We start from the raw sequence: 21604 nt of genomic DNA on the forward strand, positions 1-21604 counted from the left end.
CAGAAATGATGTGTAAAAAATGTCGGTGTTAGATGAATCTAAACCAGGCTTGGGATTAACCTAAGTTAACACTGAAGGGAAAATAACACTCACCCTGGTATCCCGGGTCTCTGGTGTCAGCGAGATGGCGCTGAGAAAACACTGAAAAGTACAGTGTTCTGTTGACAAAAAGCGCCCCCCAGAAAAAGGGGTGCAAAGGATTAAATCAGGTGAGTGTGACCTGAACTATTGTTTATCATAATGCTCACAGGTTTGTTAAAAATAGCAATATTATTTAATATCCCTCGTGGGGACATGTATTTCAAGCGATAACAACAAGATCGTGAGATCACAGTAAGGACAGTAGTACTGTCTATCTTTAGTTTATCATGATGGGAGGGTATTAGTCTTGTCTTAATACTATTCAATAAGGAGTTAAACGGAGTCCCAAGCTCTCCCCAGGACCGTGGTTGGTACTTACGGCAATCCGCGAATCCGAATGCATTGGTTCCTACCCTCTGACCGCGCCAGCTTTGTGGACAACACTGATCGCTGGCGCGGAGCATACATAGGCCCTCAGAGCCATTCGGAATTCTCGGCTCATCGGTGCATTTCCAGGATGCAGCACGTACGGGAACTATACCCGTCATGATTGGTTCTTGTGTCCGGTCAGGTGGTGATCAGCAACCAATCGGCATTAAGGGGCAGAATTGTCAACCAATGAGAGAAGAAGTTAATGAACTATAACTCATGGCAACAGTCGCTAAGCAACGAGGTGCTGTGGCCGATGTATCGAAACTCGTACCGCCAAGCTGTTCGTAGTTGGGCATGAGAACAAGGCGTGTAGCTGATTTAGCACACAAATTCGAAAACATAAATTGATAAGAGTCGAAAGGTTGAAAAAGGAGCCCACGGTGTTGTCCTCGTGAAAACGCTCATGAGGTAACGCGATTGCGTTTTAGAGTCATTTTACAGTACTCGTAAATGATGTATGTCATAGGGGAGATGGTGACGTGAACCAAAAAATGTGATCCAGCAAATCATACAACTCATGGGTTATATTAGTAAGAGCAAGTTTAAAGATAAATAGAATACCTATCATACATTAATACAGCAGGAAAGGGGCAGACCCTTTACACAGGTGAGCACTGCTGATTGAGTAACGAGTACTGAAGCTACCAGAGAGATAAAGACACAAGTCAGGAAAGAACTGTGTACAAACTCATTACTGCCAACCCCATCTCAGGCCGCCATTATCTGAATAGGTAATCTGTTACATGATGTGCGCCCAGGGTGGTAGTTCCCAAGTTATAGGCCAGTAAGTAGTTAATCATCAGAATCAGGTATTAAGCAGACTGGACCAAGGGATATCTTCATTCAATCCTGCCTGGTGGGACGATAATCTCATAACCCACCTTTGTTCAACAGAGAACAATTTAGCTTTGCTAATGTTCTTAAAAGATTGGAATACCGTCCACCGTAGAGAATCAGGGGCGTGTTTTTTGTCAAAGAAATGTGTTGTCATTATGAACTCAGAAGACTACGACACTGAATGCCAAAACCAACTGCCAAAACAGGAACTGCAGCAATCTGAGTAATTACGATAAACAAGCTGACGATCTGAGTAAAAACCTCAAGGCTCGACACTATCCTACCAAAGTAATCTGAAGTGCGAATATGAGAGCACGCAACAACCATCCCAAAGCCTTATTGGAAATTTTTCCCAAACCCAAAGATGAGACTATGACCTGTGTCACTACATTCACCCCGATGTACAACAAGATTAAGAACATCATTTAAAACACTGGAAGATTGCCAACACAGGGGAGCTGAACTTGGAACTTCCTAGATTCGCCTTCAAGAGAACACAAAATCTCAGGGACATCCTGGTAAACACAAGACAGCGCCCCCAGATGACCAAAAAACAAACAACAGTATGGAACTTAATAACAGAACAGTGAAAGGTCATTACCCATGCAGTAGTTGCAGCACCTGTGGTCCCACACGCCACATGAAAAGCTTAGAGATAGGCGATTTCTGATGGACGCCGAAACAACACACAAACTGTAATACGAAAAAATGTGTCCATCTCATTAGGCATGACCACAAGACTAATCAAAACTAGGATTAGTGAGCACAAAAGCAATATCTGCTGCGGCCGCAGCACCGCCAAAATGTGCAACCACTACAATGAGTTTCAACATACCACTGACCACCTGACATGGACTATTTTGGAGGCCAACCCAACCTGGAGTGCCACTATCCTTTTTAGAAAGGGTTAACGTTGGGTTTTCCGCCTTCACACACTGATCAACAGCCTGAACGATGATCTACCCTGGATCGAACTACAATAGCACCTATTGTCTAGGCACATCACCACCATTTCTGTCTTTCCTTAACAATGTCTCCATACCCTGTGTGTCACCTTCCATTCTATAAACAGCCATTTCTTAATTTCTACTAAACTGTAAACGCATGTGGTCTGTGGAGTATGTGCCCACACACACTTGTTGTCTTTGGGCCTTCTCCCCTTTGATGTCATATGTTAGATCTCCCTCCCTCTGGAGACCCCGACCAATCTCTATGGGAGGCATCATAGTCATTCTGTAACCTTCTAGGCCCAGACTAATATTGTGCACTACTTTACGTACACAAGGCCGGTGAATATGTGCACTACTTTATTTACAATCTGCCAGCGAGCATTTACTTGATTGACTCGCATACTCAGCTTGCCCTTTTTAGTACTCTGTTTACTGTTTCCTATGCAATGGCTTTCCTTTCCCCCTGCTCTCTGTATTTCTCGATCCACAACAACCCGATCCACACTGCCATTCGTCATGCATTACCCACACATATACACACCCACTTGCCGATTTTGCCATGTGCTATTCGCCATATCTTCCAAAAAAAAACAAGTTGTGCACTATGGCGTCCCCGTTATATTTTATATACTCTATATTGCATATTTCTATAAGCCTGTCCATGGATATCATTAGCCTTTTACAGCTCCAGAGTGGCCGTTCACATCCAACAAACTCTGGCATGCCACCTTGAAGAAATATTCACCACCTCAATATGGCATCCACTTACCACGCGACCGCGATGCGGCTTCTGGTATTCCGACAGCCACTTCCTGCAGCTGGGAACAACAATACCAGGGGGCACCCCACCAGGCCTCTTCTTCCGAGAATTCAAAAGGTCGGGTAGGTGCAGTGGTTTGTGCCTTTCAACATTACCATGAGTACACTCTTTGGCTTTACAATACAAGAGTATCTTGGTACGAGTTGCGCATACCGGTAATTGTGCATTTCTTTGACACAGATCGTGCTGGAATGCACGCTCTTGTTTGACTCATTGGGATATATTTCTATATCCCATAGGTAAGAGGTCCCCTCATGTTTCCTCCCTTACCTCGGGGCACTATTCACCTTTGCAGAAAGGTTATGCCATTAATGGGAACTATTCTCGCTTTGAAGTAATTGGTAAGCCTACCTTGTTTGTTGACAATCTGTACTTCTCACAGCATTCCTCCGCAATGTCGCTGACATTTGGCATACTGTGCATTTCAAGTGTACTAGTCCCCATACTTACTTGATTACCATTGTGATAAACATGCTGGGGTACCCATCCCTATACCTGTTTGACAGATTTCGTCCACCTCACCATTGTTTTCAAATTGTTCAGCCACTATTGAGACCATGGCTGGTCCATAACTTTGAGGCCAGAAATATTAACATGGTTCACCCTACAGGGACCATCTTGCTGTACTATAACTTATACATCATAGACATGGCTAATTCTTGTATTATCTGTTTGTTTTCCGTTTACCCCCTCCCTCTTGTGGTTTTAAATTGGACAACCTTCAGGGTTCCACTGGTGGCACTACTTCATTTGATGAGGCCACCTTCTATACGCAAACACTGTATGTTACCTTTTCTTTGGTCCTGAAGAAGCGCTATCGATCTCCCCTTGAGACCATTAAGAGTGCGAAACATGTTGACCTAGTACATTCCACATACACATTTGCACAGTATATTAGAGCTACTGAGGGCCATTACTACCCTTGAGCAGCCACCAACCTTTTGGTTTTTTAACTGTTACAGAGGGGTCTCTTTCATTAAACCTGCTCATTACAGATACCCTCTAGCCACTTTTAACTCACCTATCACTTCACGAGCACTACCTTGCACTCATCATACGGCGTATAAATGAAAAGATCTCTGCCAAAGCGTCCCTTCGGGAGACCCGTAGGGCATTGCAGCGCCGGCCCTACGAGGGGCACTGCCCTATGATGAAGCATCACATCCTTGGAATGTGTGAGGGCACCAAGTTAAAGTCACTTTGACTTCCCTTCTGATCTCTCTAAAACAACTCCCTCTGTCTTCTCTTTGGAACAGTCACCCTTTTATTTTGATTGATTCATTATTTGAAAACCCGGGCACTGGACCTTTATCAAGCCTCTTGTCCACCTCCTTCTCTTCTTTTGAGTATGTTATTTTGGCAGCCAAGCGTCTCTCTATCAAGACGGTTTATGCCTGCCGTTGGGCTAAATTTGTAGTATGGTGCTCAGAAAGACACATAGATCCCCTTTATACCCCCAATTCACAGGTGCTCCTGGTTTTTCTTTTCCTTGTCCAGCCGTGCTCTCCTCTGGGCACTGATAAGGGATATGTATCTGCAATTTCTGCTTTTCTTCGGTTTCCTGAACAACCTTCCCTTTTTTAACCACCTATTGTACATAGGTTTTTGTAAGGTTTGCAACATATGTCCCCTCCCACTCCCTTTGTTATGCCCCAGTGGGATCTCAATCTCGTCCTCACCTTGCTTATGTGCGCTCCATTTGAGCCTATGCACAATTGCCCACTCATGCTGTTTATCATCGCGACAGCCTTTCTGGTGGCGAAAATATCTGCCCGCAGAGTCCGTCTTCTTCAGGCCTTGTCATCCAGCCTCCTTTTCTAAACATCTATCCAGACAAAATGGTGCTTCGTAGAAGGGCTTCCTTTCTTCCAAAAGTGGTCACTCCCTTTCATGGATGGCAAACCATCACTTTGCCGATTTTTTTACGCTCCCCTGCATCCCTCCAAGGAAGAGGATCGACTCCACCTCCTGGACCCAAAAAAGAGCATTGCCATTCTAGCGTGACCGTACACGAGGCTTCCGGGTGGATGACCACTCTTTGTGGGATATGTCGGAACGAAGAAGGGCAAGTCTGTGCAGAAGCAGACCGTCTCGAGATGGATCGTGCTCTACATTAAAATCTGCTACGCATTGACCAAAAAGCAACACCCTGATGGTTTCTGTGCTCATTCTTCCAAAGCAAAAGCCTCAACCATTGCGTTAGCTTGTGGAGATCCGGTCCAGGATATCTGCTGGGCAGCAACATGGGCCTCATTGCACACGTTCATCAAACATTACTGTCTGGACAGTCGGGTCTGTAGAGATATTGCTTGGGAATCTATTCTAAGGTAAGGGATCTGTGGCTAGAAATGTCTATCGGATGCACAAGTTACTTACCTTCGGTAACATTGCTAGATAGAGTCTCTACCCGATAAGGCATTACTGAAGGTAAGTGATTTGTTCTTTATGTATCGTTGTTTAGGGATGAGGTGCTCTTAAGTAGTGTTATATTTTTGCATATATATTGTGAAAGGCCTCCACATTGCATTTGTTTGGCAAATTATGGTTTGCATGGCTCATGTGCTTGTTATGGATTCTGGTTCACCCTATAACATCGAATGTAAGTGTGTTTTTCGGTTTTAGCCAGGACACACAGTATTACATTTGTATAAAGTAATTATACCATGCAAAGTGTGAAGACAATAAAGAGTGATTTCTTCAGTTTTATCCTGTTGTGGTAATAAACTGGATTTTGATCTTAGCACTGCAGCAATAAATGTGGAAACATGTGGTGCTTAGTACAGTTGCTCTAAATAAAAGTGTTATTTTGCCTCATATTTTTAAATACCATGATATTAATCTGCAAACATACATCACATTGTTTATGAAAGGAAAATCTACAACATACAATAAAGAATCATACTGGATTGATAATTAAAAAATAAACTAAAGAATAATGTTGAAATGAAGTAGAGTGGAATGATCTTGAAAGGGTTTGTAAAAGTGGTACAATATATGTGCATCCATCACATAAATATAGCAGGCAGCTTTGTGTAGCTTTCTGCCCCCCTTTACAATTGCAATCAATTACAGAATCATTTGTTTTTTCATATATATATATATATATATATTAAAATTGCGAGATGCGTGTATTTTGCGTCTCATTGCTCTATAATCTGTTGAGCAATAGTGACAGTTGTTACTCTGAGATGGAGAGTATTAAGATTAAAAGCACTTGCACTTTATTAATATCTCTGAGCCTGTCTCACTGCCGGCAGTATGGAATGAAGTTATGAGCCTTTAAGGCCAGTCTTGCACATTGAGCAATAAAAAGATAATGAAACACAGTGTCCTGTTTAAAAAAAACTATTTCTGTGGTACAATAAAGTTTTTTGAAAATACACATTACTGTAAGACATGCATAAAAACCCAAGAAAATAAACAAAAAAAGTGAAAAATCAGTAAGAATACTGTGAAAATGCATACAAAAGTAAAAGAAATTTTAACTGAAAGTTTACGAGTATACAAAAGAAATGCAAATTGTAGTATCTTGTCTACTTCTATGGTATCACGTGATGGTAACATATGAGATACAAAAAGTGTCGCATTCTGGCTCGGTGTGTGATCAAGGCAGGGGATCCTGCCGAAACGCGCCATAGCCTGGAAAATTAGCAAATAAAAGACGGAGAAAATATACCTTTGGACTGCAGTGTTGTTTTTCTGATATATATATATATATATATATATATATATATGCATGAAATGTCTCTTTCACGTTCGTTTCCTCGAACAAAGACACAGCGAACCCAAATCTGGTGCAGTATATATATACGCACACACACACCCCTACATTACCTTTTGCCTCATCTGTTGAGGAGTAATTATTTCTAAACTGAATGACAGTATTTTCTTTCAATTTAGAGTATGTTTATATGTGATATTGTATGTTTTAAGGCAAACAGCCAGTTCAATGATAACATACATATTACTTTAATCAATAAATTAGCTACTTGTATATGCTAGTGGGGTTCTTCAATGAAGTGGCTTAAATATTAATCCTACTATCTTTCTCTTTATTAAAGGTTTCACTTTAAGGGACTTGGAATCTCTGCCGTTTGGAGTTGCTCTTCCAGTCAGACATGCTATTCATCAGTGCCGTGAACAGCCTGCTTCTGATTGGCCAGAAGCAGTCTGTCTCTTAATTGGTCGGCAGGACCTTTCTAAACAGGCATGTGAAGATAAAATTCCAAAGGGAAAATCTGTAAGTATCTATCTCCATCTTACATTTTGTACTGACAAACTGTCACGTGTAGCGATTACTTTCATACTATTAAGCTGTGATATCGTTTTACTTGATTTGTGATGCATACTACTTTTACACCTCGTTTTCGGAAACCTTGTATATACAATGCACTCCAGCCATTAAAATGTTTTTCAGAACAGCTTATATTGACTAGAAATAATAGTTTTATTATATTTTAGTTGGCTCCATTAATTGGATTTGTGTTGGAACATTTGCTTCAGCTGTTACAGACTTGGTTTATATCCCTGTATGAGAACCAGCGTGACATGTGCTTTACTCTTAGTAATAAGTACCAAATGCAATAAGACATTCAAGTCTCTTTATGTGATTGATTAGTGCTTGACCTGTAAAGAAAATCTTGCGGACCCTTGTTTGACAAATTCTGTAATACCTGTTTTCCTTTTGTCAAATTTGCAATATGCTGATACTCTTTAGATACGTTTTTCCAGTTTAGCAGGGTCAATATAGAATATATTATAGAATATATCATCCTGCAACACATCTCTTGGTGAGTGAAATGATTGATTACAAAGCTACTCCCCTTCACATTTGAAATGGTGCTCTGTCCATTCCTCAGTCATTGCTGAACTAGGAGAGAAATGCATTGTTGTTAGGTTGTGTGGGTCCCAAGAGGAGAATAATGTGTAAGATAGGCTTTAGGTGATTGAGAAGAGCTGGTGAATAATGACCAGCAATTCCAATATCACCCACTGCATTCAATTAGTTAATACCCTTTCAAGACGATGTATGTCAGTTCTGCTGTTTGGTTATCTTGGGTACATTGTGTTAACTTTTCATGTAAATAAAATAAATATAAGGCTATGACAGAAAAGTTTTTGATGATAATTGATGTCACACTATTTAGTTATTTTTCTTGTCTTGTTCCAGGTATAGAGAATTCCATACATTTTTGTCATTAGTCTTTTACACAGTCTCATGCTTGTTAGTCAAGTAGAGGCTTTTAGCAATGTGTCTTCTGGGTGCAAAGTCAAAGTTGCCTAAAGAAGCACTAACCGTGCTGTGCGAAAATTGTTATTTTCATATACTTGTAATCCACTGATATTCTTAGAGCAATATCGCTTATTTTGGTGAACCTGTGACAAAGTGCATTGGTAATTATGTATGAAGAAATGCCAACAGTATAATAATTGTTTTTCAATGTCTTGATTTTTTTTGTTTCTCCTTCTCTTGATACTAAGAATGCTTTGAAATCTGTGTTAAAATCTATTTCATATACCAACACATGAAAGAGACTTTTATTCAGGTTTACTAAACAAAAAAAATGAAATACATGCATAGTAGTGTTATACATAATAAAAAAGGATTCAGAGCATACATAATAGTTTTAAAGTAATATAATGTTTGAAATCGTAGAGAAAGTGGTATTACCAGTTTGATTTAATTGCCTCTCCTTTTGATTTTAGTCTGTTGGCCAGGTGCTTGCCTCAGAGATCCCAGTTGGAGGTGAAGTGGAAGAGGAAGATGATGGTATGAATGATATGAATCCGGAAGTGATGTCGTTGATATGGAGTGAAGATTTGCGAGTGCAGGAAGTACGTAGACTGCTTCAAAGTAGCCTTCCTGTACGTGTTAATGTTGTACAGATGCCTGAAGTAAGCGACCATGAATTCATAGAAGAGAAAGAAAACAGGTACCCACTTCCATGTTTCTATTAGCTGTGTCATTTGCTCTTAGTTAAGGGACCAGTAGTGTTGGTTTAGTCAAGACTGCAATACACTTACCAAGATATTTATGATGAATGTTCCATTTTCTCTATTCTTTGAAGTAAAATTGTATTAGCACTCTCGCCATGAGACACTAAAATATGTCCAAGCACAAGCTTTCCACATTGGCCGTTAAAAGTTGCCTTTGTTGGTGGGTGGGAAGGAAGCAGATATAGTTAGAAGGAATGTCAGCAGGATGAACATTTAAACCATACCTACTGAAAAATAATAAAACAATGGCAGTTAAGATACATAAGGGTCGAATAAGATCTCAGAAGTTCCAAATGGTAGCAAATGTTTTTTCCATGCTAGGCTGTGACGAGGTCCCAGTAGTCTTGAAGTCTTTGTTACGGACATCTAGATGTACATATATATGCCTCTACAGGGTGTCATATACATGTCTGCCTGGACGTGACATGTTTGATTTTATAAAGTTTGTTTACAAGTTGGGGACGCAGCACAACCCAGAATATATACTTTTATATACTTCTGGTAGGTTCCTGATCTTAGAAATGTCCTTCATGGTCAAACTGTGTCCAAAGATGTTGGCCATTATTATACCACTTAATCCAGTTGCAGATATTCTGTTAAATACTACCAAAACAAGGGGTTGTTGCAACATACTTCAATTATGAACCTTCAGCAAACAATTTGCACTCTGAGAAGAAATACCAGCACTTTTGGACTTTTTTGGTCTCAGGGATGTATACTCTTTGCTTTTCCAAGTGCTAAGCTGTGTGAGATAATGATGATGCCTGAGAGGATGATAGGGATCTCACTTATCTTCTCTCCAACATGGGGCTTCTCATACTAGTTCATAATGCCTCTGGAGTGGACAAGTAGCTCGAAAGGTAGTTTTCTTCTTCCAAATCCCTACCTTCCTCTCGAAGTCCTATAACTCTTTTAGCTGAAGTTTGTAAAACAAAAGCTGCAGTTGCCCTGCATTTTCAGCTTTCTGCCAAGAAGGCAGAATCTAAATTTATATTGGAAATTCTAGTCACTTTGGGCTCTCATACGAGCTTCTGCTATCATTCTGTCTTCTTTCTTTCTAAACAACAGTACATGAACGCTGCGTCTCGCTAAACAACTTCCTAAACAAAACCTGGTAATGCAATTCTACAGTGGTGCTGGCAGGGTAGAGGTGTTCCAAAATGCCGCTGAAAAGCTAATTACATTCAGTTACTCACATTCTTAACAGGGTACTACTCACCGGGAAATTAAATGGAACCATCTTCACAATCAAGGCTACTCTTACAAGGAGCTGTTGCGTCACATGTGATGGTGACATCTGTGGCTGTGCTCCTAGTGCCACTTGGGGGCCACCTCTCATCAGATGGGTGAATTGCTAAAACATTTCACATCTAGCCTAGATGCCTGGGGATTATTTTTAGCATCTTCAAGATGATTACCCGTCAAATGAAAGCATTACCGAAGTTAAGTAACTACATCCACAAAAAGTGAAAACAAAAAAATATTTAAATCCATGACTACACATGCCAAGAATCCATCCGCAATATCCATAGGGAAAGTCCGGTTGATCATCTGGTATATTTGGCTGTGTTTTATAATCCATTTATACCACAAAATAGGAAAATGTTTAAATCTGCAGTGACAATATTATTGCATTCCCTTTGGCCAGACAGAATCTCTTCTAATAGAATTGTCAATTACACCTCACAAGAGTTCAGGGTGCATGATAATGTTTTAGCATCGAAGCAAGGGGATGTGACAATGAAGAGCATCCTGCACGCTTTGGTGTGACTCCTTCTTCTGTGAACTGAAGAAATATGAACTAAAACCCTTACACCCCTGGAACGTCTTGGAGACCTTCAATATCACATATACGTTAGTAACAGCTGTGCATTAGCCTTCAAGACTTTCATCATGAAGATTCCAACACAGACACAAGGAGCCATGACATTGTTAGTCTTGAAATCAGGAAGGGTTCAGGGCCATGGGATTTGTCAATATATATGCCTATAATCAGGAGAATAAAGCAGCCTTCTAAAATCCATCCTTACCTTTCCGTATTCTGACCTATCAAACGTATTGGTTTATATCTTTGAAACTTCCCCCCACTTCATCTTAGAGCTACCCCCTTCTGTTTTGAGTTTAAACAAAAACTGTAATTGCATCTGTTAGTACCAGGAGACTGAGCAGCCGACCCCCGCCCCCATCCCCAAGTCTACCTCACAGTAAATGTGTTATTTGGCTGTTCACCTAACACAATCTACCATCACATTTTCTCTAGGTTATCCACTCAACATAAAAGAACACCATACAGACTATCATTATAGCTATAAACATCACTCCTTGAGAGAGGTTACCTTATTGTGTAAAGAAATGCTGATACAAAGAAATGCAGAAAAGGAACGCAGTATAGGCTTGTCTCTTAAAGAAACCTCTTATGAGTAGCTCTATCTATTTCAGTATGCACAATAATGACTTGTTCTCCAACACATGTTAATATAGAGATTTAGATTTTGTCTGGTTCCTCTCTCATGTTACTGTGTACAGTGCTTTGTTTCTCCACAGCTAGGCGTATGCTATTCAGGTACACATAGGTACATACTTATTAACGCATACATGAGAATAGTATTCGAACAAGAGATTACATTTCATATCAAAATAAGGTTCTTATTGAAGCAACACTCAATACATATGAGCAAATGAAGGGCAGAGTGCATCAGTGCCAAGGTCATTATGTTTTCTTGCACCGGGTTCTACAGCCCACCTTCTTGGAATCTGCTGTGTTGTTCTCGGCCAGGCAGTTCATAGTGTAGAGAAGTCAATGTCAAATGAGACGTTAACATCAATCTACAGAATGCCAGAAAATTGTCCAGTGTATTCAGTGGTCTATGGGTTCTTCAGATTTGCTCTTGACCAGCTGTTTCTGTTCCTGGCTTGAACTGGGATAGGATGGCTATAATCTTGTCACAGAGGTGCTGAGAGTGGAGTGCAGGCATTGTTGTGCATTCCTGTTGTCTGCAAACACTGGGACAACAAGTTTATTGGAATGTGTATATTGCTCCAGCTTAGATTATCTAGAGCAGCTACCAAGAGCACCATCCATTTTTCATAGAATGCTCTGCTTTCTTGGCTCCAAGGTTGTTTCCCTATTTCTACTGATTAGGACGCAGAACAGCCTCCTTTTTCTGTTGTCTTCATAGTTGCCCCTGGCCTATGCCCATGCATGCCCAGGGGTCATGTGGCTAGTTTTGTATGCTGGGAATTTAGTGGCCTGAGAGAATAGCATTGGTATTTCCTTGTGGCCCGTGGGGACATTGTCGTTTTCTCTAAGTTAGCATGAGCACATTACAGCTTGTCAGCTGCTTTGCACATGTTACTACACAAATTTGTTTTCCAACACTTTCGATGGCTGCTTTCACGTGAGAACTCATCGTTGTTTTCACTTTCTGCAGGTCCCTGGGATTTAGTCTGAACATAGTGTGCAGGTCGATAAACAGTGCCCCTTGTTATTTTGTTCTGGTCAGGCCTAATCACCTAGACAAAACATACTGATGCAGCTGTTATTTGGGGCAACGTACTTTGGTCTTATGGGGATACACCAATAGGTAGCACAAACTCTGAGAGGGACCTTTCCAGGGAGAAGAGCGAGACAGCCCCTATGCTGTAGATCTACTCTCTATAGGCTAAGCCAAGGTATGGTGTCTGCTGACAAAGCCCAGAGATCTTCTAACATATAATAATACTGTTTCCTAGCAATGGGAGGAAGGTTAGGCTCTATAGTCTTTTCTCTATTGTCTTTTCATTATGACATCTCCCTTAATGATATATGGACTAGCTGCTATGTTGACTGTACTGTGCATTTTTCAGCTTGTTGTGGCACGCATACTGCATGTTACGGCACGTTAGTTAAAATAAATATTTTAAACTGTTTTGTGTCTGTCAGATCTTATTGTGGACAAGTACAAGAGTGGAGGCGAAAGAGTGTGTTTTGTTACCGCGATTCCTGAGAGATCTGGGAGTGTTGTGTTCTGGGGTGTCTATTCACTTGTTTCTCTGTGAGTGAGTTGGAGAGCAAGTGAGACACTATAGCTAGGCGGTCCTGGGCTTATGGGTACTAAGGTGGTAGGATGACTCATTCCCTATACACCATGGTCCTATAATCCTGCGCATAGTTCTGTTTTGGGGCAGAATCCTTGCAACACATGCACTACATTTGCTGTAGGACTGAAAGATTTAATGATTGTATTTTAGTTCATGCCTTAATATTGCAAATACTACCTGAATATTGCACATAATAATGGTATGTATTCTTTGTTTTTTCTACACTAGAATCCATGCGCACCATGTGACAGTTGCACAGCAAAATAAACAAATTTACTCTAACAGTATTGAAGTTTGATAATCATTATTCTAAATGGAATCTTTAGCCCTCTGAAGAAATGGGAGTTCTTAAATACAGCTTAGGCAACCCATAAACCAAAGGATGTGATAAAACCAAAAATGCATAGATAGCGCTGGTGCTCACAGCATTATGGAAGCCTAGTCTGTGTCATAAGGGGAGCACATTACTGACTGTTCCATAGTGAGTGTCCACAAATTTTCAAAATTTAGAGAAACACAGCTGAAAGTTCCGATTTGAGGGCATAACCATGTACAGTAGGTGAACATGTGACAATACCAGGCTACAAAAATGTTGCAGGAAAATTATTTGTTTCATTTTCTGTTTGTACTGACCATTGGATTATATCATTGACAGTGATGTATCGAAATAACTGCAGTGCAGAACTCATTTTATGCTAATAATGTTTCTGATTTCCATTGTAGACTCCTCCAGCTATGCCAGAGGACAATGTCACTTCCATTAGGACGAGGAATGTTTACCTTATTCTCACATCATCCTGTTCCAACAGAAACGCTACCGATACCTAAGCTGAATCTAACTGGTTTGTTCACATATTTTTCTTTTTCCTTTGTGAAGGATAATTTCAATACAGTAAATATGTTTTTGTAAGCATGCCAACCATTTTGACCCACACTCACCAGAATGGATAGGTTACTTCTTATTCTTCTTTTTGCCCTGTTTTGTAACATGCCTGTGTTTTCTCCTTCTTCCCCAACAATCTTAATGGGCAGATATTTCTTCAGCCTAGCTGTGTCTTATCAGATGTACTTTTCATCAAGTTCTTTGCTGGAGCTGTTTAGTTTAGTCTTGCAATCATGCCAGGCCTTTTCTTCTGATACTGGGCAGAGTCAGTGGTTATTGGGCATTTGGATAGTGGAAAAGGGCTTCTACCATAAGCTCAAAAGTACTATTGTGTTGCTTATTGGATGCTGTTGCAGAATAAGGATGCCATGGCACACCAAGTGTGGTGGGTTTTCCAATAAGTTTTATTGGAGACACAACCTGGCGTCGGTTCTTCCCAAGGTTCCAGCATCAACTAACCACAATGGAATTCGCTCCGCCTTTCAATCTATTCCAGAACCCTAAAATATAATACATGCAATTGCTGCTATAAAATCTTTATTTTGGCATAATAGCCATAAAAGAAGAACATATATAAAATAAACCCCAAAACTAGTTATAATATTAAAAACAGTTAAAAATGTGGAAAAGAAACTGTACATCCAGATTAACGTTTTATGCAGTTTTCAGTAGTACTCGTCGCTTAAACCACTTAGCAGCCAGGAATTTTGAAACAGCGAATACAGTAGATCTCGTCACATCTGATTTAAGTATTCGAAATGCATTCATGCAATGAGCGAACCCCAGATTTTTACACAAAGGTACGAGCCAATACTTTCTAGGCTTACTATAAGCCGAGCAAAAAAATAAAACATGAAGTTAATTTTTATTATCACAATTGCAGCCGGGACAATTCATTGGAGAAGAGGTAGACCACCTGGTCGTAAATGCTCTAAGCGGTAGGGTTCCATATCTCCATTGCAGATGCAGTTTCCTGGCTAAAATGGGGTAGATGTCATCTAAAAAAAGTTCAAAATTGTATACATGTTTTATCTTTAAAAAAGATTCTGTGAGAGTGCCCACCGCTTGATTATGGAGGAGAGAATCCAACTTACTATCATAAAACAATCTAGAGAGGTGTTTACGAGAGATCGCGTTACAACCATTCAAAGGGTCGTCCCATAAGGCAGGTATGCCCAACCTACCACATTCGCTCTTAACATACATAAGGCAGGGTATTTTCCATATCTTGGGCATACATAGTATTTCTGCCAATTCCAGCCTGTAATTTGATAACTCAGGAGTTGCCCAGAGCCTACGCCAAAACCTTAAGGGTTTGACGCCAAGCTCGTGGGCGATCGATCTTATACCCAGATCTAACCTCAATGGGAGGAGTGGGGTGCTGGATGGTAGGGCCAATAGTTTTCTTAGGAATTTATTTTCATGCAATTGCAAGAATAGAACCCATGCAAATGTACACACATTTTAACATTTCACCTTCCCTTCCCTCCTGAGCAAAAAAGAAAAAAGAACAATGAGAAATATATATGAGGAAATGTAGGGTGAAACCTGAAATATTCTGAAAGGTAAGAGGGTGGTATGTGAACCTTGTAGGATGGCCCAGACTACGATCTAGCATAGTCTTCAAGGTAAGTGAGTGGTCTACGAACTCTTGAACTTCTCATAGATGTTTAACCACCACCTTACTCAACAGCAGGATCACCACTAGGACCCCCGTCTACTACCTCTGACTGCTCCATACTTCATAAACCTCGCCGCTGAACATCCATCATCCTCCTACTGTGTGATACAATGCTTTATTTCTGAAATTTCACCTTTTGCCATTTTCCAAAATGACAACATATCTTCCAACTCTGGCAATGCAAAAAGGTCCTCTGAACTTAGAAAGCACCCTTGCAGTCCTTCTTTATTTTATTTTGACACAGTCACCAAAACCAAACATGGTGTTTTTGTTTTCGTCTCCTGAAGATTTGTCCATTCCGCTTCCTCCACTCTTGACCCATTTCTTCAACCAAGCAGATACTAACTTAGTACCTGGCAAACGCCCTAGCATTACCTGGAAGGGAATGTTCTGTGTAGCACTATGCACAGTGGTGCGATAGTCCCACACCATACTGGCTGCCATTTTCCCTATGTCACAATGGTTCATAATGGCCAGTTGAATTGTACCTTCACCAATCTGTTGACCCTTTCTGCTAAACAATTTCCCTGTGAATTATATAGCGAGGTACGTTCATGTCTTATGCCATATTTCTTTACAAAATTCACAATTTTGTGTGAGTTAACTCTTTGCCATTTTCAGTTTTAATACCATAGGAACACCTCCTTCCTCAAAAATCTCCTCCATCACAGAAGTGGTAGACTTTTTAACCGCAGACCTCAGATACACATACAATTCCATCACATGACCAATTAACTCTAAACCAATGGTATGCCAGGGTTCCCCCGGATCATCAGTGTCCCCTCCTTCACTCTTGCACTCTACTCTCAACCTCTTCTCACTCTCCCTACAAATGCAACAACAATCCACCCACCTTTTGATTTGATCATTTAGACCCGGCCACCAAAATTCTCCCTTGAGTCTTTTACTGGTCAAATGGCTCTCATGTGCCAAATCAAATTACCTTCATCTCAAACCTACAGGTGGAGAAAAATGATCTCTCGTCATGATGACATTCTGACCACATAACTCATCTGCAACTTTAAAGTACGGCCGCACAGACTGTGATAATGTGCTCTCCCTTGTTGCACCACACTGAATCAATTTTCAACCATCTTTAAAAACACCTATTGGGAACTTGAATGGATTACTGCCTTTACGAGTAGTTTGTTGAGAGAGGTAGGCTGCTTCTGTGGGCAAAAGTTTAATGTTGTGTTCTTTAAAGAGGTGTGCCATCAGCTGTGTCACACATTGGGCAGAGTTTGGTGGGTCCTGATGTATAAACGGATGTTGTTTCAGATGCTGCATGCATTATTAGAAAAGGCCTATTGCCTTGTTTAATATTTTTTACACTTCATTTACTCCTGTCTGATGGTTTCCATGACTGTGCGTTTACCTATTGCTTCCTGAGATGATGAGCATGTCAGCCACATAGGTGGGGTTCTGGTTGTGATAGCTTTGTAAATGATGCAGCTGTTGTACAAGGGAAACCAGTGGAGTTCCGTCGGATCAGGGTGGGTTAATGTGATCATATTTCTTCAGGTCTTGGATGAGGTGTGGAATGCAGGATGCCCTCATGGGCGTGAAGGGGCACTGTGATGTCTGGGAGGCCGTAGAGCAATGTGTTTCCACCATTCAGATGTGAGAGTATATGGGCTTGAACAGCAGTTCGAAAGTTACTTTTTGAGAGGAACAATTGAATTACATTGATTGCTTTGCCTTCAGGTTTGCTCTTCGATTTGGAAAATGTAAGTCGGGTGCATTCAACCTTATGCCTCCCATTAATTTACTTTTTAGAAATTACCGTTTATGCCTTCTTTTTCCCAAATGATAACTCTTGCAAAAAACGCCATCAATCATCTATCACCTGTATTCTGAATTGGCCATAGGCCTGTAGGCAAGAGTTTTTGCTTTGAAGTTATGGACCCAGTAACAAAACTACAGTAGCTAAACATATTGTCACATTTATTTTGTAAAGTGTATGTGATTGTGAGTTTTTAATGGACACATTGCATTTTTTTGTATGTTTTGATGGTGGTATTTTTTTTAAGTCTGTTAATGCTTGCAATGGTGTGATAAAGATTGCCATAAGTCCTAACAGGAAGCCTAGATCTTCTGCAATATATGCAAAGATAGGTAGGGTATTAATACAAAGCATGCAGAGGATTGTGTGTAAAGTGCTGATCGCAAAATAGTGTAAACATGTACAAATATTCTACAGAGATTGCCCATAGATCACCAGTTCAATCCCAGTAAAATAGCCTACGGGATTAATTCATTTCCTGCACATATCTTTTTGTAACCTGGAGTTTACAAACTCCAATCTCTAAAGCAGAGATGACAAGATTAATATAATTGGTATTGAACTTAATGTTTAAAATCCAGATCAGAGATTTCAATACCATAAGGTATCATAATAATCTAGTGCACCTGCCGCACGGGTGAAAAGGAGGGTGTGTAGGGGATGTGCATGTGACTGAAGTTCAGGTTACAGTTCCATTACTTCATACAGCAGAATTATAACTCGGATACACAGACTCTGGAATTAGTAGCGTTATGCCTTGGGACATACAGATCTATACATTCTCTGACAGTGGGATTATTCTACCTATTACTTTCAAATTATAGCCACAGCTTTCAGACAGGAGGGAACTCCAACAGGTAACACTGATTCTTTTCAGGTCTGGACTTTTACAGCGCTATCCTCTAGATTAAAAGATCATACAGGCTGTAAGATAATGATAGCTGGCCAGGTAACTTGTTCTGTGCTGTGACAGCTATCACTCAGCACAAAACAAAAAACCTATCTGTGACATTGCCTTGATATTGCAGGAGCTTGCCTCAAACTGTAGGACTAATCCACAGATTTCATAGATTTTAAAGGCACAGACTTCACAAACCTATCTATCAGTTTGCTATATCTTAAAGGCTGAAAAACCAGAGCGAAATCACAGGTTACACCAATATTATATCCTTAAATGGACATTAAGAAGCAGAACTAAGCTTCTGGGCTCATGTGTCTGACTGCCTCAGGCGGGTCCAAGAGTGCAGAGTGATCCCTAAGCTCCAGGTAGTATTGCTGTACCCCATACACACCTTGCAAGTCTCAATCAGCTGCAACCCCACACCTTTGGGTCTATAATTCTTACATTCCACAAGCAGCGAAGCCGTACCTCGGGATATACAGATTATAAACCTAATACAGAAGACCCAAAGGTGTGGGGCTGCAGCTGATTGAGAGGGATCAAGTAGAGAAACTTTAAATGTCTCCTATTTTCCCAAGCCCCAGAAAATCGTTTTTTACCAGTGGTGGAAGCGGTGCTATTATTGCTAACAGAGGGCACAGTACGTAAAAACAATGATTTATGTTGGAGAGGCTACTACCAGTATGTAGAGTAAGTTGGCAACAGAATTGGATCTTTGATTGCAGAGTAGTGTATCCAAATAAAATGGCTTTCATGCAAGACAGATTGAAGAATGCATAGAGCCGGCAGCATCCCTCTAGGGACAATGGTTGTAGCTTTATGACCCAGCCAGCTTTTACTTTTAAGTTTGTCACATTCCCATCAGTGAATATTATTTATCAGTAGCACTGCACTTTTTGTATTTTTTTCACCTATTTAATTTACAAAGCATGGTATGTAAAAATCATTTTAATTATTTTTATGCTTTTTTCCATGAACAGGCCGTGCTCCCCCAAGGAACACCACAGTAGACCTCAATAGTGGAAATATTGATGTTCCACCAAATATGGCTTGCTGGGCCAGCTTTCACAATGGTGTTGCTGCAGGGCTGAAGATTGCATCAGCATCCCAAATAGATTCTGCCTGGATTGTGTACAACAAACCAAAAAATGCTGAATTGGCCAATGAATATGCAGGATTTCTGATGGCCCTTGGCCTCAATGGGCACCTCACAAAACTGGCCACACTCAACATACATGACTACTTGACAAAGGTTGGAACTTTTACTAGGTTAAACACAGCAAACCTGTTATTTGCCAACTGGAAGTAATTGATTGTATTTTAATTATTACTCCTTACTGATTGTATGTGAAAATGTGTCTTGTTGTGGACTTCCGTGTTGCTTAGAGCATTTTTCACTTGTTAGTAAACACTTAAATCTGTGGGTGATAGATGTTTAATATTTGCAAGTCTACTTATGAGCTCCATAGATAAGTTACCTCTGAAATCCTGCCTCTCACTAACCTTTTTTTCTTTCTTTTTTAACTTTTGAAAGTTTTTGATTGAATTTAAGGTATACCAAATTAAAATATGCACAATATATGGCAAGCCATACATTTGTTTAAGAAAAGGGAAGTGAACAGTTGCATAAAGTAGTAGATACTGAATTGACTAAATTGGTTGCATTTATAAAGAAATTTAGGTACACAGTGACTCACGATAGGCACAATACCTAAAAGAACCGTATACATATATGTTCAAGTGTATTCTGTTTCCAGCATTAAAATAGATAATTGAAATGTTACAATAAAATATATATGCCTCTTTATCATATGCCCAATAACAAGGCCTAGTCCCTTACAAGAGGTCATTTGGCATAATATGTAGATACTAATGGGAGCCCGGTGATTTCCCAAGCCTCTAATTTACACGCCAGTTCACTCCAGCAGAACCCTTCTAACAGAACTCAACCCTTAATTGGATATAATGATAGTACCATATCCCCTTTATTACAACTACTATCATGGAATGTGGCGGGCATAACTAATAAGCTGGACTGCCCAGATTGGAACGCATATGTCAAAAGCAAAGACATATGTATGTTCCAAGAAACCTGGGCACGCGACGAATTAACTTTTACAGGTTATGCCACATTTTCCACCAGGGAAAAATGGGGTGGTATGGGTCGCCCATCCGGTGGACTTGCAACTTGGGTGGCTTTAGACTTAGGGTGTAGTGCAACTATGGATCCACTCACTAAGGAGGACATCCTTGTTGTGTTATTGGAATGGTCTAACCAAAATAAACTCCTTTTGATAAATGTTTATTCCCGCCCAGTAAATAACGGGCATGAATCCCGCACTATAGAGGAACTCACGGATGTCTTGAGAGAAATCCCGGACGGTATCCCTTTTTTGATTGGTGGTGACTTAAATTGCCACTTTGAGCCACTCCACGGTCCGACCGATGCCCTGACCGACAAAGAAGATGCTTTGTGGTCTATACCTCCCCTTGAGGCACCTGGCCCTCGAGCCTGGACACCATTGGCTGTCCAAATTACAACATTTACCTTAAAGTTCGGAGTTCGGGCCTGCAATGGTCGGATAAAATCTGATATTCCTCCGAAATACACATATAACAGAGCTGGCAGGGAATCAAGACTGGATTATATTCTTGTTCCTCTAGCAACGTGGCCACTCATTGAGGATTCCCGGGTATCCCCAAGGATGGAGAGTGACCACAATGCTTTGGAGCTCGAATATAACCTCCCTGCCCCCGTGGTCAGGAGGGAACAGAGGCCGACCATCCAAAAAGAGCTAGCCCTGGCAAATAACAGACGTAGAGTAAAATGGGATAGATTAGCCTCCTCCCCAGAGAAGCTATCTAGGCTCTATGCCCGGGTTGCTCCTATATTTGAAAAAGCCTCCATAAGCATGGAGTACGACACTATCCCCGAAAATCGGATAGTGTGGGGCACGCTTCACAACAAACTAATATCCGCAGTGTCTGACATCCTCTTTTCATCCCAACATGGGAATATGGACGCCTCCCTCGTCCTACTTGGTATAATTCCACATGCCGGAAGGCTAAAACCGCCCTTCTGAATGCATTAAAGGAGAGGAAGGGTATCGAGGACATTAGGGCAAAACGCTCTGCCTATAAACTTTTGATCCACCATGC

General features: G+C 40.7%; 1 protein-coding gene across 1 annotated transcript in view; it reads left to right on the forward strand.

Moving 5' to 3' along the window:
- Positions 1-21604, forward strand: part of ANAPC1 (anaphase promoting complex subunit 1) — a 771271-nt gene that overhangs the window by 434928 nt on the left and 314739 nt on the right. The window contains exons 24-27 of the mRNA XM_085611802.1: positions 7182-7360; positions 8827-9053; positions 13921-14039; positions 19426-19697. Coding sequence (XP_085467928.1) covers positions 7182-7360; positions 8827-9053; positions 13921-14039; positions 19426-19697 — 797 coding nt within the window. The remainder of the gene's footprint in view (positions 1-7181; positions 7361-8826; positions 9054-13920; positions 14040-19425; positions 19698-21604) is intronic.

This window comes from Triturus cristatus, chromosome 6, assembly GCF_964204655.1.
Source record: "Triturus cristatus chromosome 6, aTriCri1.1, whole genome shotgun sequence".
Classification (NCBI taxonomy): domain Eukaryota; kingdom Metazoa; phylum Chordata; class Amphibia; order Caudata; family Salamandridae; genus Triturus; species Triturus cristatus.